The sequence below is a fragment of the Canis lupus genome, chromosome 19, assembly GCF_048164855.1.
Source record: "Canis lupus baileyi chromosome 19, mCanLup2.hap1, whole genome shotgun sequence".
Classification (NCBI taxonomy): domain Eukaryota; kingdom Metazoa; phylum Chordata; class Mammalia; order Carnivora; family Canidae; genus Canis; species Canis lupus.
This window is the reverse complement of record NC_132856.1, coordinates 52,686,405-52,704,798: the sequence shown is the minus strand read 5'-3', so window position 1 is coordinate 52,704,798 and position 18,394 is coordinate 52,686,405. Positions and strand designations below refer to the sequence as shown.

The 18,394-nt window shown below is 51.3% G+C and overlaps 2 protein-coding genes across 6 annotated transcripts in view; one reads left to right on the top strand and one right to left on the bottom strand.

Moving 5' to 3' along the window:
* The window catches only part of COL5A3 (collagen type V alpha 3 chain), a 37,512-nt gene extending 29,931 nt beyond the window's left edge, over positions 1–7,581 (bottom strand). For 3 of the 5 annotated variants that reach the window (XR_012012325.1, XM_072787353.1, XM_072787354.1), the window contains exons 1-6: positions 7,382–7,581; positions 3,519–3,680; positions 3,235–3,424; positions 3,003–3,159; positions 2,150–2,254; positions 1,481–1,633 (exon numbers count right to left, since the gene is read on the bottom strand). Coding sequence is in view for 3 of the 5 variants with exons in the window: in XM_072787353.1 (XP_072643454.1) it covers positions 1,481–1,633; positions 2,150–2,254; positions 3,003–3,159; positions 3,235–3,424; positions 3,519–3,680; positions 7,382–7,469 (855 nt within the window). In the remaining 2 variants the exon portion in view is untranslated. Of the gene's footprint in view, positions 1–1,480; positions 1,634–2,149; positions 2,255–3,002; positions 3,160–3,234; positions 3,425–3,518; positions 3,681–3,818; positions 5,342–7,381 lie in introns of those variants that run through there. The other 2 variants (XM_072787355.1, XM_072787356.1) reach the window with 2 other exon arrangements.
* A 1,687-nt stretch (positions 7,582–9,268) lies between these two features.
* Positions 9,269–16,279, top strand: RDH8 (retinol dehydrogenase 8). The gene is made up of 6 exons (XM_072788143.1): positions 9,269–9,390; positions 12,036–12,197; positions 12,787–12,966; positions 14,102–14,195; positions 14,512–14,695; positions 14,802–16,279. Exons 1-6 carry the CDS (start codon positions 9,288–9,290, stop codon positions 15,015–15,017), a joined length of 939 nt encoding a protein of 312 aa, XP_072644244.1. The 5' UTR covers positions 9,269–9,287; the 3' UTR covers positions 15,018–16,279.
* The last annotated feature ends 2,115 nt before the right edge of the window (positions 16,280–18,394 follow it).

Here is an 18,394-nt window from a genome sequence, read left to right as displayed (position 1 = left end):
CAGTGACCCACGGGCTAATGATCCCTATTAATGACCTCCTATTATTCCTACAACCAGTGACCCATTAGTAACTCCAGTAACTCCAATTAATGACGCCCATCAATAACCCCTCACTAATGATCCCCACTAAGGGACTTAAACAATAACCTCCCCAACTAATAACTCACATCATTGCCTTGGAGGACTCCCAGACCTGGCCCAGCCTTGCTCTTCTTCCACACAAGAGGCCTCCCCCTGCTGGCTGTTCTGGTCCAGTCAGCACACATTTGCCTCCACTGGCCAGCCCCCTACTTTACACCCCTTTGATGTTTTTTGGGAATCCTCCTTTGTTCCCCTCCCCAGACTAGGCATTCCTGGGTGGGGGGAGCAGAACCTGCCTCCTCCTTTTGTCTTTATTGGATTGATCCTAGACCTGATGTTCCTGTCCCTCCTGCAGACCTTCACTGACATCCCAGCAGTCATTCCCATAACCAGTGACCCATCAGTGGCCCCCTAGTCAATGATTCGAACCAGTTATTCTCCCATCCAGTGACCTCCCCAACCAATGACCCCAACTAGTGATCTCCTCCACAATAAGCACTAGCTAGTTGCCCCTCAACTAATAAGCCCCACCAGTGACCCCTTAATCAATCATTCCCCTAATCTGTGATCTTCCAACAATGAATACCTGTGAGTGAGCCTAACTAGTGACCCCCCCCCCCAGTAGTAATTTCACTAATCAATGACCCATCAATGACTTTCCAACTTTTAACCCATCAGGGACTCCCAAAACAATGATCTCATCCATGACTCCCTGAAAGTCATTCCTTCAACGGGTGATTCCGTTGGTGATGCCACTAATACCTTCTAATCAGTGGTCCCCCACTGATGATCTGCCTTCCCAAGTAATGATCCCCATCAATGACCTCCCACCATTAAACCTAGACCAGTGACACCAGTAACGCCAACAGTGGTCTCTATCAATGACTTCCAACAATGACTTCCACCTAGGAACCTCCCAGACATTGACTTCAATCAATATCTCCCTAAAATGACCTCCCAACCAGCAATCTCTGTCATGGAAGCCAAATACTGCCCCCTAATTAGACTCTCCCAATGAATAATCCTCATCAATGACCCCAATGAGTCAACCCCAAGCAATGACACTCTAACTAATGAACCTATTATTCACCGAAGCTCATGGCTGCTCTTAAACAGTAGCCCTAATCAAGAACCCCCAATAATAAGGTACTCTTCTGGGTGTACCCCCTTCCTCCAGCTCCCAAAACTGGATGTTTGGGGAGCAGAGATGGGAAAACTCATAAGACACAACCAGCCTCCACCCCCCTACACACACATAGTTATCAGTCAGCTGAGAGAAGTCAAAGGTCAGGGATTGGAGACCAAAGGCAGAAAACTTGGATAAGGCACCAGCAGTCAGTGGGAACCAGAGACCAGAGGTCAGGCAAAGAGCAGAGGTGAGTGGCTGCAAATCCCTTACCTGGTTCTCCAGGGACCCAGGAGGTGGACTTGGCGTCAAACTTTCCTTATTCTTCTTCTTCCTGCCCTTCCCCTTGCGGCCTCGCCCTTTTTTCTTTCCTTTTCCCTTCCCCTTCCGTCGAGGGGGAGGAGTTTCTGGCTCACTTTGAGGGACCTGGGAAGAGGATCCCCATCAGGTCCAGAGCCCAATGATGAAGGCCTCATTGCTCAGTCATCTGGGACCTTGCTGGCACAAGGCCTATCAGTCCTATGTTTTGAAGCCAGGGCTCACTCAGCCCTGTGACCCAAGGTCAATTATATGATCTGGAGCTAGGAGTCACTCAGTTATGTGACCTAAGTCAAGGTCACTCATGCCTAGGATATTTTTTTTTTTAAGATTTTATTTATTTATTCATGAGAGACCCAGAGAGAGAAGCAGAGACACAGGCAGAGGGAGAAGCAGGGTCCCTGAGGGAAGCCCAATATCAGACTCCATCCCAGGACCCCAGGGCCACGCCCTGAGCCCAAGGCAGATGCTCAACCACTGAGCTACCCAGGCATCCCATGCCTAAGATATTTTTGAGGGCAAGAGTCACTTGGTATCATGAGTAGGGGTCCGAATTCACTCATTCCTGAGACCTGGAGCCAGCAATGACTCAGCCTGTGACTTCAGGACAAGCCCCTCACTCACCCCTGTGGCTATAGGATCCAGGTTGTCACAGCCAGGAAGGTACCTCTCACAGGCCTGGAAGGCAGCCTGAGGATCTGGGCTTATCAGCAACTCCTGAACATCTCCCTGGGGAGAGGATGGGGGTCAGGGAAGGGAGCCACAGGCTGACTCTGACACCCCATTCCAAGCACCAAGGCTTGGTATTTCTCTACCCAGAGCACCCTAAGTATAAGGAGGGGGTGGCCCCACCACAGCCGCAGCAATCCCTCTGCCCCTCAAAATTGAGAGGAGGAGATTCCATCATTGTCAACACCAAATCACAATCACAAACCATACCCCACAACATCTGGCCCATCAGGCACATTGATTCCTTTCCTCTCAGATACATGGTGACACCTAATATGTGCCAGGTGCTCTCCAAAGCTTTGGGGACAAGGAGGGGAATAAGATGGATGTGAGCCCTGGCCCACGGAGGGGTCACATATCACAACACACAGCACAATCACGAGTAAAAGTAATCACACCAAAAACACATCTGTCACCAGCCACACAACACCATGCCTGGCCAGCACCCAATATCACAACCGCCTACACACAGTCACACACCATTGAAACAACCAGTGAAGTCCTGAGTCCCCAACTTATTCTCCCATCACAAGTCAAGTATGTGCCATCATGCATTATGGTTTTGTTGCTCTACAATCTCACACACCACAAAGATGCACAGTGATGCAGGCTGCTCTGTCTTCTCAGCTTCATGACACGAGATTTGAAGCTGGACATCTCCCTTTTCCTATCTCTTCTCCACATTAGGGCTGTGGACAAAACTCCCTCCCCTCGCCTGCCTCAGTTTCCACTATCACTGAACCCCTACCTCAAAAGTCTCCTCCCCAAGGTCCTGGGTCCCCAACACAGTGAGTCCAGCTGCGCTAATGAATCGTGGCCCCTGGCCCAATATGGGGGGCTGAGGTTCACAGTCAGCTACCAGAGTCACCATCCTGCCATCCACACTGACTGCCACACGGTGCCACCTGCAAGGGGACAGTCTCAGTGGGGGGTGCTTCTCACTCCACTTCTCTCTGGACCCCAACTTTCCCTATACTCACCTGCCATCCATGAGGTTGACTTGCTGGGGGAGGGGGCTGAAGGAGTCACCTAGGAGACCCAGGGCTGGCCCCAGAGCCAGGCCCAGCTGTCGAATACCACTCTCGTCATAGATGGATAGAAGGACAGACTGGTTGGCTGGCTGGCCCCGCAGGGTGATCAACACAGAAAAGTTCTCAGGAAAGTGCCCATCTGAAGGGGCAGAGAGAAAGGAGCAGCTTAGATAGCCTAGCAGTGACCCATGCCCCCTGAATGACCCCCTCCAACCCCTCCTGCCCTGACTTACCTGGAAAGAGCTCCCATGTGGGGATGCCAAGTATGGTCGCCTTGCCAACCCTGAATGCCCGGTCACCCTCTGGGGCCCTCTGGGGACAGAGGCCAGGCCCGTCAAGGACCCCAGCCTGGCCCCCTCGCACGCCCAGGGCCTTTAGCACATCCACAGGGTCTTCTGTAGAGAGAGGCCGGGATGCAGGGCATTAAAAAAAAAAACCTAGGACTCCAAACGAATAGCTTAGATTTGGGGAATTCAGCCCCCCACTGTGTTTGTAGGTCAGGGAGAAGGAGCAGGCCTGGGACCGGCACCCACCTCACCACCTCACAGCTGTTCCAGCCTCATCAGCCTGTTGACTCCTGTTTTATTTTTTTTTCTCCTTGGTTTTTTGGTGAGGAAAAAAAAAAGCTGACCTACTTTTGGGATGAATCAAGGCTTCCTGGCCTGAGCCCCAGAGCCAGACTGTCCCCTTCTCAGCACTCTCCCCCGCACAGACTCACTAGGGCTGCTTCCCCAGCCTGAAGCCCCCTGCCAGGGGAAATCCCCTTGGAGAGGAGGGGTTCCTTGTGTGTGTGTGTGTGTGTGTGTGTGTGTGTGTGTGTTTCCCCCCACCTCCTCCCTCTAACCTCCTCTTCTGACCACCACTTCCTCTGAACTCCTCCTCCCTGACCATTATCACCCATGATCTGCTCCTTTTTACCACTACCTCTCCTGACTTCTTCCTTCTGACTTCTTCCCTGATCACCATCACCCATGACCTCCTTCCTCTGCCTGTCCCAATCTCCTCCATCTGTGACCTCCCCCATTTTATCACCCTTTCTGACCCCCTCCTTATGACCACCTCTCTCTAATAACCTCTTGACCTCCTCCCTCGGACCCTATCCCTCTCATCCCAGCAAAGGAAGGCACTGGTCTGGCCCAACCAGAACCTAATCCAGGCCATCCTACCAGCCGCACCCCATACAGCAGGCCAGTGCTAAGTGGAACCACATGGCTTGGGCAGGGGAGGGCGGGGGCTTCCCCTGGGCTCAAAGCCCCTGCCTGCTCCCCCTCCCCCCAGCAGACTGTCCCACTGACCCCCTGACCCAGGCTCTTGGCAGGAGCCAGTTCTGTCGAATCTGCCCATGACCTCACCCTGGGGGCGGTTCTGCTGACCTCACCATTGGGAGTCAGGTTGGGGGGCCAGACTTGGGGGAGAGAGGGGTCTGGATGAGGGACCCCCATCCCAGCACCTCTTGGGTCAGACCCTTCATTCTCCAGACCTTACAGACCCCTATTCCAGCCTCAGCTCACTCTTACCCCCAACCGCCTGTTCTTTCTTCTCTTCCCCTCCCTGCCTCATCTCTGTCCCACTTTCTCGGCTGGTCTTTCCAGGTCTCTCTCTGCATCCAACTCTGAATCAGTCTCTCTCTCTCTTATTCTCTTACTTCCTAGCTCTCTTTTTCTCTCACTCTCTCTATTGGTATTTCATATATATATATCTGTGTGCATCACTCGCCCCATCCCCTCTCTCTCTTCATCCACGCCCCCCAATTCTGCGGCCACCACCAGCCCCATCTCTAATTGCCTGTTCTCTGGCTGGGCTGTCATTAAGAGGTATTTGGGTTACAGTCCCCTGGGACTAAGATCTGGACTCCCAGGCTCTGTCAACCACAAGGGTCACTCCTCCATGGAATGATCATCCCAGCTCCCACCCCCCTGCAGGCTGGGGCCCGGTAGAGGGCTTAGATCCATGACCCCATACAGTTTGGCTCTCCCTTCACCCAGACCCCTGTCTCTATGCTGTGGGAAGGGTGTCCTTTTGACCAGCTGCTCATTCACATTGAAAAAGTCCTTCCCAGCACCTAACCCCAATGTCTCCTGCTTCAATCTTGCATCTCTTCTGTAATGACCTTTCAGAAACTGACTGCCCTTTCTTTTCTTGGCTGGCTTTGTGACAAGGAGACACACAAGAGGCATTGAGTCTTGCCTGCAGGGCCAGAGGGTGGGGGTCTGTCAGGGACCCAGGCTGACCTTCCCCCACACTCTCCCCTGTGCTGGTCAGGGCCCCAGGGAGATGTTGGATGAGGTTTAGAACATGGAGGGAGGCAGGCAGGGACTAGGCTGCAACGTGGTTGGGATCTCCTCAGAAATACAGGAGAGCCTAGGTGTGAGTGTGTGTGCTATTGTACGCATGCATGAGATGGTGCAAGCATGTGCGTGACTCTATACGGACCAGGGAATGGCTGAGCATGTGATTTGTGGATATGTCAGTGTGTGCCAAGTATGTGGCCTCCGATGGAGAGACTAGGTGTGTTGTTTGATGTGTGGCTGGGTGTCCATGTGAGTCGGGGGCCTGCCAATAAGCTCAGGGTCCTGCAGGGGAGCAGGTGAGTCTGTGACTGTAATAGGTCAGACTCCAGATGGGGGTGTGTGTGGCTATACCTGGGAGTATGGCCAAGTCCCCCGGTAGGTGATTGGTTGTGAATGCTGGCCCTGTTGTGTGAGTACCAGTGGAAGCAGGCGCAAGAGCTAGAAGGCGTAGGAGGGTGACAAAGGCTGTGACCCTGTGGCGGGTGGCTGCTGGGGTTGCCCCGGGCGTGGGCACCGGTGTTTAACATTCCTGGTGTCCCAGAGGCCTTATATTCTGAATGGATGCCTGAGATTGCACGACTGTGTGGATGTGTGAGCATGGGAATGGGACAAGGGCCAATTTGGGATAATCCACGTGAGCAGCACCTCCCTGGACTCCAGAGAAAGTGAGAAAGTGCAGGATGGGATGTGTGCGTGCGTGTGTGTGCTGGGGGGGGCCGAGTTCACATTAGGCAGGGACTTCCAGAAGGGCCTAGCCCAGCCTCTCTCAGCCCAGGGATGCCACTTGAGGGACCACGACCTTCCCAAACCCCTGGGCGCCCCCAACCCCGAGCCTCGTGGGGCGGAGCGCGGCGTCCAGCCAGAAGCGCGCAGCTGGGCGTGCGTCAGCGCTGACTCACTCGTCCGGCGGCCCCCGGGACCCCTTGAGGCCCCTGAGAAATTCCTCAGGAAAAACACCCGCGGCGCGCTCAGCGGGGGGGGGGGGGGGGAGCCAGTTCCACTTCCGCCCCCGCCCGCGCTCCGCCCCGCCCCGCCCCGCGCCCCGCCCCACCTCGCCCCTCACCGCGGCCCTCCCGAGCCCTGTCCATGGTGCTGATCGCGGCTCTGGGGAGCGCGGGGTGGGGGGAGGGGCGGGGGTGGGGGTGGGGGCCGGGGAGCTGCGGGAGCGCCAGTTGGAGGCAGAGGAGGGAGAGGAAGAAGAGGGTGAAGCCATTAGGGAGGGGATGCAAAGGAAACTCTGAATCGCTGACCAGCCCCCTCCCACACTCGTCCCACAGCCGTCACCCGCAGCAACACCCCCTCACGTCCTCATGGGCCACCGTTTACACCCTCAAGTCACAACCGAACCCCTCATCGGCTCACCCAAAGGCAATCACACGCGTAACGCACGACTCTCTAAATCGGCCCCACACAGACACACCCACAACTCACAATCACACACTTGGCCAGGGATCACCCATCACACATATGCATACAATAAGCGTCAACTCCCACACACAATTTCCTACAATTTCACTTCAAACGGCCTTACACACGTCGCTACGCACACACACCTATAAATTGCATTCATTCCAACGCACGCACCAGTAAAACGAGGTCACCCGTTTCCCCCGTACCCCCCCCCAAGCTGTCACACCCACAAATCGCCCAGAGTCCGCTCTGCGCGCCCGAACACAGCACCCCAGCCACGCGCGACACGCACGCCCCCCTTGCACGCCCCCCTTTCCTGGCTCCACCCCATCTTTGGGGACCTCGCTAGATCCTGCGCTTCGGGTTCTATTCCTATCTCTTCCTCTCGGGCTCACCGGCCTGCGTCCGGAGCAGAAGCTGCAGCGAAGCCAGGACGAAGCAGAGGCCGGCCCGCGGCTGGCCCAGGCCTCGGCGACTCCCCATCCCGGCGGGGCCCGCACGCAAGGCGGGGACCAGCCGGGGCGTCTACGGGGCGCGGCGACTCCTCAGGCTCCGCGCGCTCCCTCGCCGCGGCCCGCTCGGCGATCGGCTGGAGACTGCAAGAGACCCCGCCCTGGCCTCGCCCTGCTCTCCAGCGCCCGGCCGGGCGGGGCTCTCTGGAGGGGGGGGGGCTGACAGCTGGTGAGGGAGTTGGGAAAGTTTGTGCTGAGTGCTGATTGGCCGGCTAGGGCTGGAGCCCTGGGCCGGGAGCGGGGCCCTTCTTGCCTCACCCCACCGTGGAGGAAGAGGGTCACTCCCTCCCAGCCTAGAATTCGAGGTCCCAGAATTACCCCAAACCCTTTCCTCCTAACAGGCTCCCTCAAAGGGGATCTTAGCCTCGTTCAAACCTTCAACCTCTATCTAAGCCCTGGAATTAAAGCCTTCAGCTTTATGCCAATCTTTTCTATCTCACCCAGACCTCCAAATGGGGTCCCAGGAGGACGCCAAATTTTTCACCCACTTACTTTACCCTGGTGGCTTAGCCACACAATGGAAGGTACCAGCTTCATCCTAGGCCTTCCCTTCAGGTGTCTAAATAAAGAATCCTCTTCCCACCTCCAACTTCACACCAGATTACAAAGTGGGGTTCCCAGCCTTATCCTAAACCCTCATTTCTCCACCCAAATTCCAGAATTGGATGTCCTGGCCTCATCCCCAAACCCTTGACACAGATTCCAAAACACAGTTCTCAATTTCCCCCAAACTCTTAATCTTAAAAAAAAAAAAAAAAAAAAGTCCCATCTCCACCCCTAGCACTATTCTGACTCAGGTCTCCAGATGGGTGCCCTAGCCCCAATTCCAAATGTTCACATATGCCCCCATTAAATGAGGGAGTCTGGCCCTACTTCAAAGCAGGGCAGTGCCTTAGGGAGAGTGGATATCTGCCATTCCTGGGGTGAGGTATAGCCGCCCCTCACCCTACCGGGACCCCCCACTGTGAATCTTCCTTCCCGCCAGGGGGTCACATGGAGCTGTCTTTGCAATTGAACAAGCACAGACTTGTGGGATCTGAGGCAGCTTCTGCAGGGAGGGACCTATGGGGCGTATCCTGGGCCCTGAACTGCCCCACCGTGGGGAAGAGAGAGAACCCGGCAGTGTCTCCCTCCCAGCCTCTAGCTTCATGGACAAAGAGTCTCTGTGTCTCTGGAGAGGAGGGGTGGGGCCCCATCTGGCCTGAGGGTGAAATGGGGGCTGTGGGGTGCGGAGAAGAGAGGGAATCTCCCCAAGCTGCTCCCCCTCCCTCCTCAGGGACCTCAGAGGCTAAGACTTCTCCTGCTAAAAGATTCTCATAAAGATAGTGCCCTGCCCTGCCCTGCCCTGCTTTGCTGAGAACTTCTTGTTGTCTGCTCCCATCTTCTGACATATCTATGCCCGTTCTCTTCTTTGAAAGGATCCTTCTAGGACCACACTCTCGGCCACTTTCTCTCATTCTCTCCCTCCCATCAGAGACTCTTTGCCCAGAATAGACAGGAAGAGAATGCCCCTGCTAATTCCCCCAGCCCTGAATGATTTACAATCACAATAAAAAGATCCTAGTTGTGAGTGTAGCAGAGAGAAATTTTTAGCAGATAAAGGAAAGAGGCTATTTTGAAGTGAAAGGATTCCCCCCAGCTGCCTGCCCAGGGTCAGTTCAGAATTGGTGCCCCTTCCCCTTGCAGCGGATCAGCTGGAGGGTGTCCAGAAGGGGGCGGGTAAGGCAAGGATGGGTGCCGGGGAGTCAGGTGCTGGCCAGCAGAGGTCACCCTCCGGGGAGGGATCAACATGGCTGACGCACCCCGGACTGTACTGATTTCAGGCTGCTCCTCGGGAATTGGCCTGGAGCTCGCGGTGCAGCTGGCTCATGACCACAGGCAGCGCTACCGAGGTTAGAAGCCCAGGGTGGGGCCGGGAGGGGCAAGGGTGGGCATGGCTTCTGAGGACCTTCATCCCTCCTGGCACCATTTCCACTAGCCTATCCCCCTCAGCTGTATTTGTGGGTTTGAGGAGGACACACGGAGGCCCCCTTCCCCCCTCTACTCATGAATCATCCCCTCATCCAACAAATATTTCCTAGTGCACCTAGTGGGTGCTAGGCACTGTTCTAGGTGCTGGAAACACAGCTGTGAACAAAACAGACAAAAAGCTCTGCCCTCAGCAGTGGTGTAGCGAGAGAAGACAGACCATAAACAGATTTTTAAGATTGTATATCTAGTGCTAAAAAGTGCTAAGAAACAAAATAAAGTAAGGGTGAGGTATGGTAGGAAGTAGGGGGTGTGTGTGTGTGATATTTTTAAAAGGACTGGTGGGGAGAGCTTCCCAAAGTTTGCACTTAGGCATTCCCTAGGACTATCCTCCCCCACCCCTCCCCAGATTACTCCTCCAAGATAAGCCTCTTAAGTGACTCTGACCTTGGGGGCTTAAGGGGGAAGCCTCTAAATCTAAGGACTTAGCCTCCTGAAACTGGAGCAAATTGCCCTAGTCTGCACTCCACACATGGGAACCCCTGACCCAGAGCAGCTGGAGCTGAAGTAGGCAAAGGGCTGCTATTTAAGAGGAGGTTGCAGGGAGCAAGGGAATTGCCCCACTTGGCAGAGCTGCTTCTCCCAACCCTCTGCCCTCTGGCTTAGAGACACACACAGCTTTGGATGTGACAGACTGAGTGCCAGTATGCAGGGAAGCAGTCGTGCTGTGTGTGTCCCTGTGGACAGACAGACGAGTGCATAAAACTGCTGAAGGATGTTTATTGAGTGCTTATTATGTGCCAGGTTCCGATCTAAGTGTTGTGCATCTTGTAAGTCATTTAATTCCCATATCACTCCTATGAGGTTGCCACTGACGTTAGCCCCATCTTAGAAATGAGGAAACTGAGGCAAAGAGTGTCAAAGATCCTTGCCCAACGTCACCTCACTGGAAAGTGGCAGAGTCTGGATTTGAACCCAGGCAACACAGTGCCTGGGGCTGCACTTGTCACTCTATGTGGATGCATGTGGTCCATTCATCCGTGCAACACCCATGAATCACAAAGGCCCACAGACAATATGAAAATGTCCACCAGGGTTGTGCATGTACGATTGTGGGCACACGCGTGAAGGATACAAACATGTATACAGGGGTTTGAGCTCAGCCCTCCAACAAATCCAGGTTCAATTCTCAGTTCTAACACTTCCTAGGGGTGGGACAAGCAAGGAACTTCATCTCGGTGTGTTAATCTCTATGACAGGGATAATCACTTTACTTATTCTGCTAAAGAACTATTGCTAAAGAACAAATCATTCCAAAATTTTTGGTGTAATAGAACAATGATAATCATCTATCTCTCATGGCTTAAAAGTCATAAATTTGGAAACGGCTTGGCAGTTCTGGGTCAGGACTATAGGCTACAGCTAGAGCAGTGGGGGCTAATTACAGGCCTGGACCGACATGTCTCCTCCTTCTAGTGATGTCAGGTCTTCTCCACGTGGTCCCTCTCTCTGGCTAGCTTGGGCTTCCTCCCATCATGACAGCCTCAGGATAACTGGGCTGCTACCAGGCAGCTGAGAATTTTAAGAATGAGCATTACAGGGGTGCTCTGGTGGCTCAGTCAGTTGAGCATCCAACTCTTGATTTCAGGTCACATCATAGTCTCAGGGCTGTGAGATTGAGCCCTGCATCGGGCTCCACACTCAGTGTGGAATCTGCTTGGGATTCTCTCTCTCTCTCTCTCTCTCTCTCTCTTTCTTTCTCTTTCAAATAAATAAGTCTTTAAAAAAAAAAAAAAAGGAGTGAACATTACAGCAAACAAGGCAGAAACTGCAATACCTTTTCTGACCTAATCCCAGAAGCCACACAATGTTACTTTGACCATATCCTATTGATTCCCAGCTAGACAGAAGATTCAAGGAGAGGGAAATGAGATTTTATGTCTTAAGGGGGAGCAGAAAAGTTCTCAAAGAGCATCTGTGACGAAAGATGTTGTGGCCATCTTTGGAAAATAAGTCAGTTGCCTAATCATAGGTTCTTGTGAGGATTAGAGACAGTGCTTATTAAAGTGGTTAGCATAAAAGTGTTTGGCGCATTGTAGATATTCAATAAATTGACATTTCTGTGGATGATGTAAATGTGGCTGGTTGTATTTGCATGTACACACAATGCACATACATTGACTCTAAGTGTATATACATTTCTTTTCTCAAGGCAGTATGTTCTTTATTTATGTTATTGTCTTACTTGCTAGACTATAAATTCTGTGAAGGCAGGGACTTTGCCTATCTTATTTCATGCAATAGTCTCAGCACCTACAATACAGCATAGTATACACTAAGTAGATGCTCAGTAAATGTTGGCTGGAGGGATGGCGACAGGAGGATGGATGAAAGTACATGTAAGTGTATGTACACAATATGCATTTTTGTTTGTGTAGTGAACATAAGTATATAAATGTGTGGGTCTCCATCCCTCTGTGACTGCTCATGCAAGATCACGGAAATATGTAAATGAATGCACAGGGAAAAGGAACCCAGTGCTTGCTCCAACTCTGCTTTCTGTCCCCAGTGGTGGCCACCATGAGGGATCTGGGAAAGAAGGGGACCCTGGAGACAGCTGCTGGGGAAGCTCTGGGACAGACCCTTACTGTGGCCCAGCTGGACGTGTGCAGTGAAGAGTCAGTGGCGCAGTGTCTCAGCTGCATCCAGGGAGGGGAAGTGGATGTGCTGGGTGAGACTGAACAGCCCCTGGGATCACCCCCCCCTTCCCTGACCTAAGCACAGATCCTGGTTATAGTGAATTTTCTCCAGTCTGAACACCAGCCTTCTGGCTTCACCAGCAACCTCTAGCCCTAGACAGAAGGGGTAGACAAGCTGGCCAAAAGCTCAGGGTACCAGTTTATTTAGGATACAAGAAATAGATTGAGTCCTGGGGGGTAGGGTGGATTTTATTGAATAGGACACCTAGCATTTGGGGAAGACCATATGTATGGGGAAAGTTACTTTGATGAGTCATTTAGGGAAGGGAGCATGATGAAGAAGCAACACATGATCCCCCAAAGGCCTTCTAAGGAGGGTTGGAGTGGCCTTTTTGATGCAAATTGGGGTCAGAGCTGAATTGCTCTTGCATTAAGGGAAGTCAGCTCCCAGCAGCCCTTCTCCCAACCCAGGGTTCAGGTCCCCATAACAAATACTAAACTATATGTGAAGATCATCAAGGCTCAGCATTTGTCCACTCAAGATAATTCAGAGAGTGTCCCTAGAAGAGTGACACCAAAACGGTTGGAGAACCTCAAAGTAACCTTTAGTCCTTTCCTTAGTGAATAATGCTGGAGTAGGCCTGGTGGGGCCCCTGGAGGGGCTCAGCCTAGCTGCCATGCAGAATGTCTTGGATACCAACTTTTTCGGGGCTGTCCGTCTGGTCAGAGCTGTCCTTCCTGGCATGAAGAGAAGGAGGAAGGGCCACATTGTGGTGATCAGCAGTGTCATGGGGCTGCAGGGTAAGCCCTGGGGATGTCTCCCTGGGAATCCTCCTAGTCTGACCCTCCCCAGGCTAGAAGAATGGCAAATAGGTTTTCGCTCATATTCCAAAAGAGCCTGTGTTGAGAAGGATTCTGAAACTCTGTAGGAAACATCTCCGGATTAGATTGCCATGCTCCAAGAATAGGCAGTAGTGTTATGAATGCCGCCAATGGCCATCCACACCCAGCATCCACCCTACTTCCAGACACTTCTAAAAAATCTTTCCCAATAATCTCCCCCAAACCAAAGGAACCATCAGAACTCCCCCCCCCCTTTTTTAAGTAGGTTTCACAGGCATGGAGCCCAACATGGGGCTTGAACTCACAATCCTGAGATCAAGACTTGAGCTGAGATCAAGAGTCAGACGCTTAACCAACTAAGCCATCCAGGCACCTAGAACTCCTTTCCTGTGACATATTCTCACCAAATACTTCCAACCAAGCCCCAGAGACAGCTAGCTTTGGGGCTCTGGGGTTCTGCAGAATAAGAGAGCAGTGATTGTTTAGTGATGTCTGATATTGGCCTACTATGGAGGTCACCTATTTGCCATCTATGCTCCTGGGTCTTTCCTCCTTGAACCCCTCTACATTCCCTCCCTCCTCCCCATGAAAATTCCCTGGGATCTGTCCCCCTCCTCAGCAGCCACCTGAAGAATCCACCTTATTTGTTACCCTGTCATGGGGAATCTGTGGCTACCACTCAGTCCCATCCCTCTGGCCCCTCTTCCAGCTGTACCTCCTGACCTCAGGGGCCACATTCATTCTCAATCAGGACAAATAAGAATCACTAAATAAGACTTGCCCTCAGGGACCCTGGCAATCCCATGCTCAAGTGGCCAAGAGTTTTAAAGGATGGAGGGAAGTAGGGTTTTCCGGGGCTAAGGCAAATGGGGCATGTGGCACCCCAAAATCACCTCATCCTGAGCATATGGGCTCATCCTTCAGCATAGGCGTCCATCACACATACATATAATCATCATGTTGACCTTAGATATCCCTCATTCTGATCTTCAAACCCTTTCTGCTCTGTCTCCTGAAGACCCCATATCCCTCTAGACCCACAAGCCCATCGCCCAGACCCCAAAGGGCCCCCAACCTCCTCCAATCTTCTCAGGTGTCGTGTTCAACGAAATCTATGCAGCCTCCAAGTTTGCCCTGGAGGGATTCTTCGAAAGTCTGGCTGTCCAGCTGCTGCAGTTCAACATCTTGTGAGGCTGGCATTTGGGTCGTCAAAGGGAAATGGGAGACAGTGATGGGAAAGATGAGGGAAAGGGAGGCAGTGAGGGGAAGTGGGCTGGGAAGGCAGTGATAGTGGGGAAACAAGGAAGTGGTAAGAAAGTGGAATCAGGAATGAGGGAAATGGAGTTATTAGAAGAGGGTGGAGCAGTATTGGGGGGGGCAGTGGAGGGGCTGAGGGAACCAGGAATGATGAGAAAAATGGGGGGAGAGAAGGGAGAGAGGGACACTAGTGGGGCGGTGACTGGGTTGGGGTACCAGACCCCCTACCCCTATCCGTGTCCCCAGCATCACCCTGGTGGAACCTGGCCCGGTGGCCACTGACTTTGAGGGGAAGCTCCTGGAACAGGTTTCCACAACCGAGTTCCCAGACACTGACCCTGACACCCTGCACTACTTCCGGGATATCTACCTCCCTGCCTCCAGGGAGCTTTTCCGCTCTGTGGGACAGAGCCCACAGGATGTGGCCCAGGTGAGTAGGGAACCCAGAGCCCCAAAATATGGCTCAAGTATGTGAGGGTGCCCCACCCTGGAAACCCCCCTCCCTGAATCCAAGAGCTCAGGGCTCCACCCCATAGGTCATTGTCAAGGTCATCGGCTCAGCCAGACCACCCCTGCGCCGACAGACCAACGCCCGCTACACTCCGCTGGCTGCGCTCAAGGCTGTGGACCCTTCAGGCAGCCTGTACGTGCGCACCACCCACTGCCTGCTCTTCCGCTGGACACGCCTCCTCAACCTTGGCCTTCGATGCCTGGCCTGTGGCTGCCTCCGCTTCCGAATATGGCCCCGGTGAGCAGAGAGCCTCACCCAACCGTCCCCACCTCTGAACACCCAGGCCTTTTCAGTTTACACCCATCTCCAAGGCCAGGACAGATCCTTCTCTCCTTCCTTTCTACCTCCCTTCCTCCCCTCTCTCGGCAGACTCTGCCTGCCCCACTCTGTGCCTAGGCATTGCTGAGATCCCAGAAATCCCTCAGCCTCCACACACACACCCCTCCCTGGTCAGGGCTGAGTCCAGAGCAAGGAGCTGGTGTTGTGTCTGGGAAGGCAATGGAGGCTTCCTGGAGGAGGGGACATTGTTGCTGGACCTTGAAAGATATGATAGACTGCCTCATTCAACCTCTGGAATTTATTATCCTGGGCCTGGGAATACAAGGATGATCTAAAACCCCCTCCACATAGAACTGAGTTGACTAGGTCAACTTTTCTGGTCACACATTCCATCAGCAAAATGTTTGTGCACTCACCAGCAGTGCATGTATGTTTTTTCATAAAACATATATTTGTAACCACTAGCAATCACTATATTAAATATTTAATAAAGCTCAATTTCTTATGTCTAAATAAAAAAATTAAAAATCAATAAGGTTTACTTCACATACATTAGAATGGCTACTATAAATAAACCAAGCAAAAAAAAAAAAAAGCAAACAAAAACTCCAGAAAACAACAAGTATTGACAAGGATGTAGAGAAATTGGAGCCCGTAGGTATTGCTGGTGAGAATGTAAAATGGTGAGATCACTCTGGAAAATAGTATCGTAGTTCCTCAAAAAAATGAAACAGATTTATCATGCGATCCAGCAATTTCCTTTCAGGGTATTAACCAAAAGAATTGAAAGCAGGATCTCAAAGAGAGAGAGATGTGTATGTGTATGTACATGCACACCCATGTACATAGCAGCATTATTCACAATGGTCAACAGAAGACTGGATGAACTCAATGAAGTATATCCACATGATGGAATATTATTCAGCCTTAAAAAGGAAGTCAATTCCAACATCTGCTACAACATGAATAAACCTTGAGGATATTTATGCTCAGTGAAATAAGGCAGATAGAAAAAGGACAAATACTGTCTGATTCCACTTGGATGAAGTCCCTAAAGGAGTCAAATCCATAGAGACAGGAAGTAGATGGTGGGAGCCAGGAGGGGTGGGGAGTCAATATTTAGTGGGCACAGAGTTGGAATTTTGCAAGATAAAAGAGTTCTGTGGATGGATGGTGGTCATCCAACAATGTGAATATTAATGACTTGATATTAATGAACTATACAGTCAAAAATAGTTAAAATGGTAAATTTTGTGTTATGTATTTCTTATCCCAATTTTAAAAATTTAAAAAAGCAATAGGGGTCCTACTGATGCTCCCAAGAGAGTGCTCCCATGTTTCTTGGCCCTCATGGAGAGTTTGGAAGCAAGTGGAGTCTAGGTGTAAATGTTAACTCTGCCTCTTGTTCACCCGGTGACCCTGGGCAGGTGACTTCCTGGTGTCATTATCTGGAAAACAGAGCTAACAATACAACACTGAAATGACAAGAAAAGCACCCTGCACCGTTTTCCATTTCACTTGGAGTTTTTGCTGTGGTTCATGTCTAGCCACCACCTTGGAATGCCAGGCTCCCAGCGAAGGTGTTTTAATTGACATTTGCTCTTGCAGCCTTACTAGATAAATAGAGGCCCTCAGAACCTGCCCAGTTCATAAACGGGGGAACCAAACTGTCCAGAGCAGAGCGGAGGGGCAGGAATCAAGCCTAAGTCTGTCCACCTCAGTCTATGCCAGTCCTCATGAATCTCCAGTAACTTCTAGGAAAAGAGAAGCTGATTCCAGGGCCCATGAAAGAGATCTCTTTGAGTCAGTGAAGAGATAATGGGGCTACTTAATATTTTTAGTAAAATGAACCCCTCCTGTGCTCTCCCTGACATTAGATTCTTGAAGCAATGTTGAAATACCTGCAAAAGAATGTAGATCCTGACGATGGTCGCACAGCCTTATGACTATACCAAAACCACTGAATCGTGTGCTTTAAAAGGACAAATTTTATGGTATATGAATTATATCTCAACTTAAAATTTAAGTACATTTTTAAAAAGATTTTACGAAGCACACGTTTGTAAGAGGTCTTTGGTTTACCTCAGGAGGTTCACCCAAGGATTATATCAGTCAGTTTCCTCCACATTTGTTTTTTTGGTTATGTTTGGGTTCTGCCAATAGGAGGCATCAGCGGGAGGTGAGAGAATGGATGGAGAAAAGCCAAAGTATTTGTCCCCTAAGTTCCCTCTATGGGGGTCACTGCATCAGCAGCATCTCTCCATCTGAGGCCGCAGCTCAGTTTCTGAGAGTCACTCCCTCCCTCTGCCCCTTTCAGCTAAAATGGTGAGGAGATCCCACAATTGCCAGCAAGATGGCACTCCACTGTCCTCCACAGGGCTACACATCTTCTGTCTTCACCTTTGTAATCATCCCTGTCTTCACTGATCCCCAAAATACCCACTCTGAGTGAACTATCTCTTCCACCCAGCACTCTGACTGAGGTAATGTATGAAAGAGCAGGGGAGCAAAGTGCATACCCACTAATCCACCATCAGACTTCACCATTAGAACATTATTGAGATTTGCTGCCTGCCTTACCCCAAAGGTCTCCACTATCCTGAATTCTATGTCCAACATTCCCTTTTCAAGAAACTCCCTTAAATAAATTATTTTAAAAGACAAATTTGGGGGCAGCCCCTGTGGCGCAGCGGTTTGGCGCCGCCTGCAGCCTGGGGTGTGATCCTGGCAGCCCGGGATCGAGTCCCACGTCAGGCTCCCTGCATGGAGCCTGCTTCTTTCTCTCTCTCTCTCTCTCTCTCTTTGTGTGTCTCTATGAATAAATAAATAAAAATCTTTAAAAAAAAAAAAAAAGACAAATTTGGGGCACCTGGGTGTCTCAGTCAGTTAAGGGTCTACTTTTGGATCAGGTCATGATGTCAGGATCTGGCATCAAGTCCCTTGGGGCATCATCAGGCTCTCTGCTCAGCAAAGGAATCTGCTACTCCCTCTCCCTCTCCCCCCAGCTCATGCAAGCTCTCTCTCTCTCTCTCTCTCTCTCCCCCCTCTGTCAAATAAATAAATAAAATCTTTTTTTTTTTTTAATACAGAGAGCATACAATCAGGGGGAGCTGCAGAGGGAGGGGGAGAAGCAGGCTCCCTACTGAACAAGGAGCCCAACGTAGCGTTTGATCCCAGGACACACATCCCAAAGACAGACCAACTGAGCCACCCAGACACCACAAATAAATAAAATCTTAAAAAATAAAAATAAAAAAGACAAATTTATCTTCTTGCCAAGGAGGAAAAGTCATCGTAGTCACCATATGTGAAGCCAAATTCAATAATTATTTACAGGTG

Bases quoted from the DNA above. Each gene is read 5' to 3' on its own strand.
- RDH8 (XM_072788143.1), top strand. From the start codon at position 9,288: ATGGCTGACGCACCCCGGACTGTACTGATTTCAGGCTGCTCCTCGGGA. The intron at 9,391-12,035 runs GTTAGAAGCCCA...TTCTGTCCCCAG, and splicing joins CCACAGGCAGCGCTACCGAG to TGGTGGCCACCATGAGGGAT. The intron at 12,198-12,786 runs GTGAGACTGAAC...TCCTTTCCTTAG, and splicing joins AGGGGAAGTGGATGTGCTGG to TGAATAATGCTGGAGTAGGC.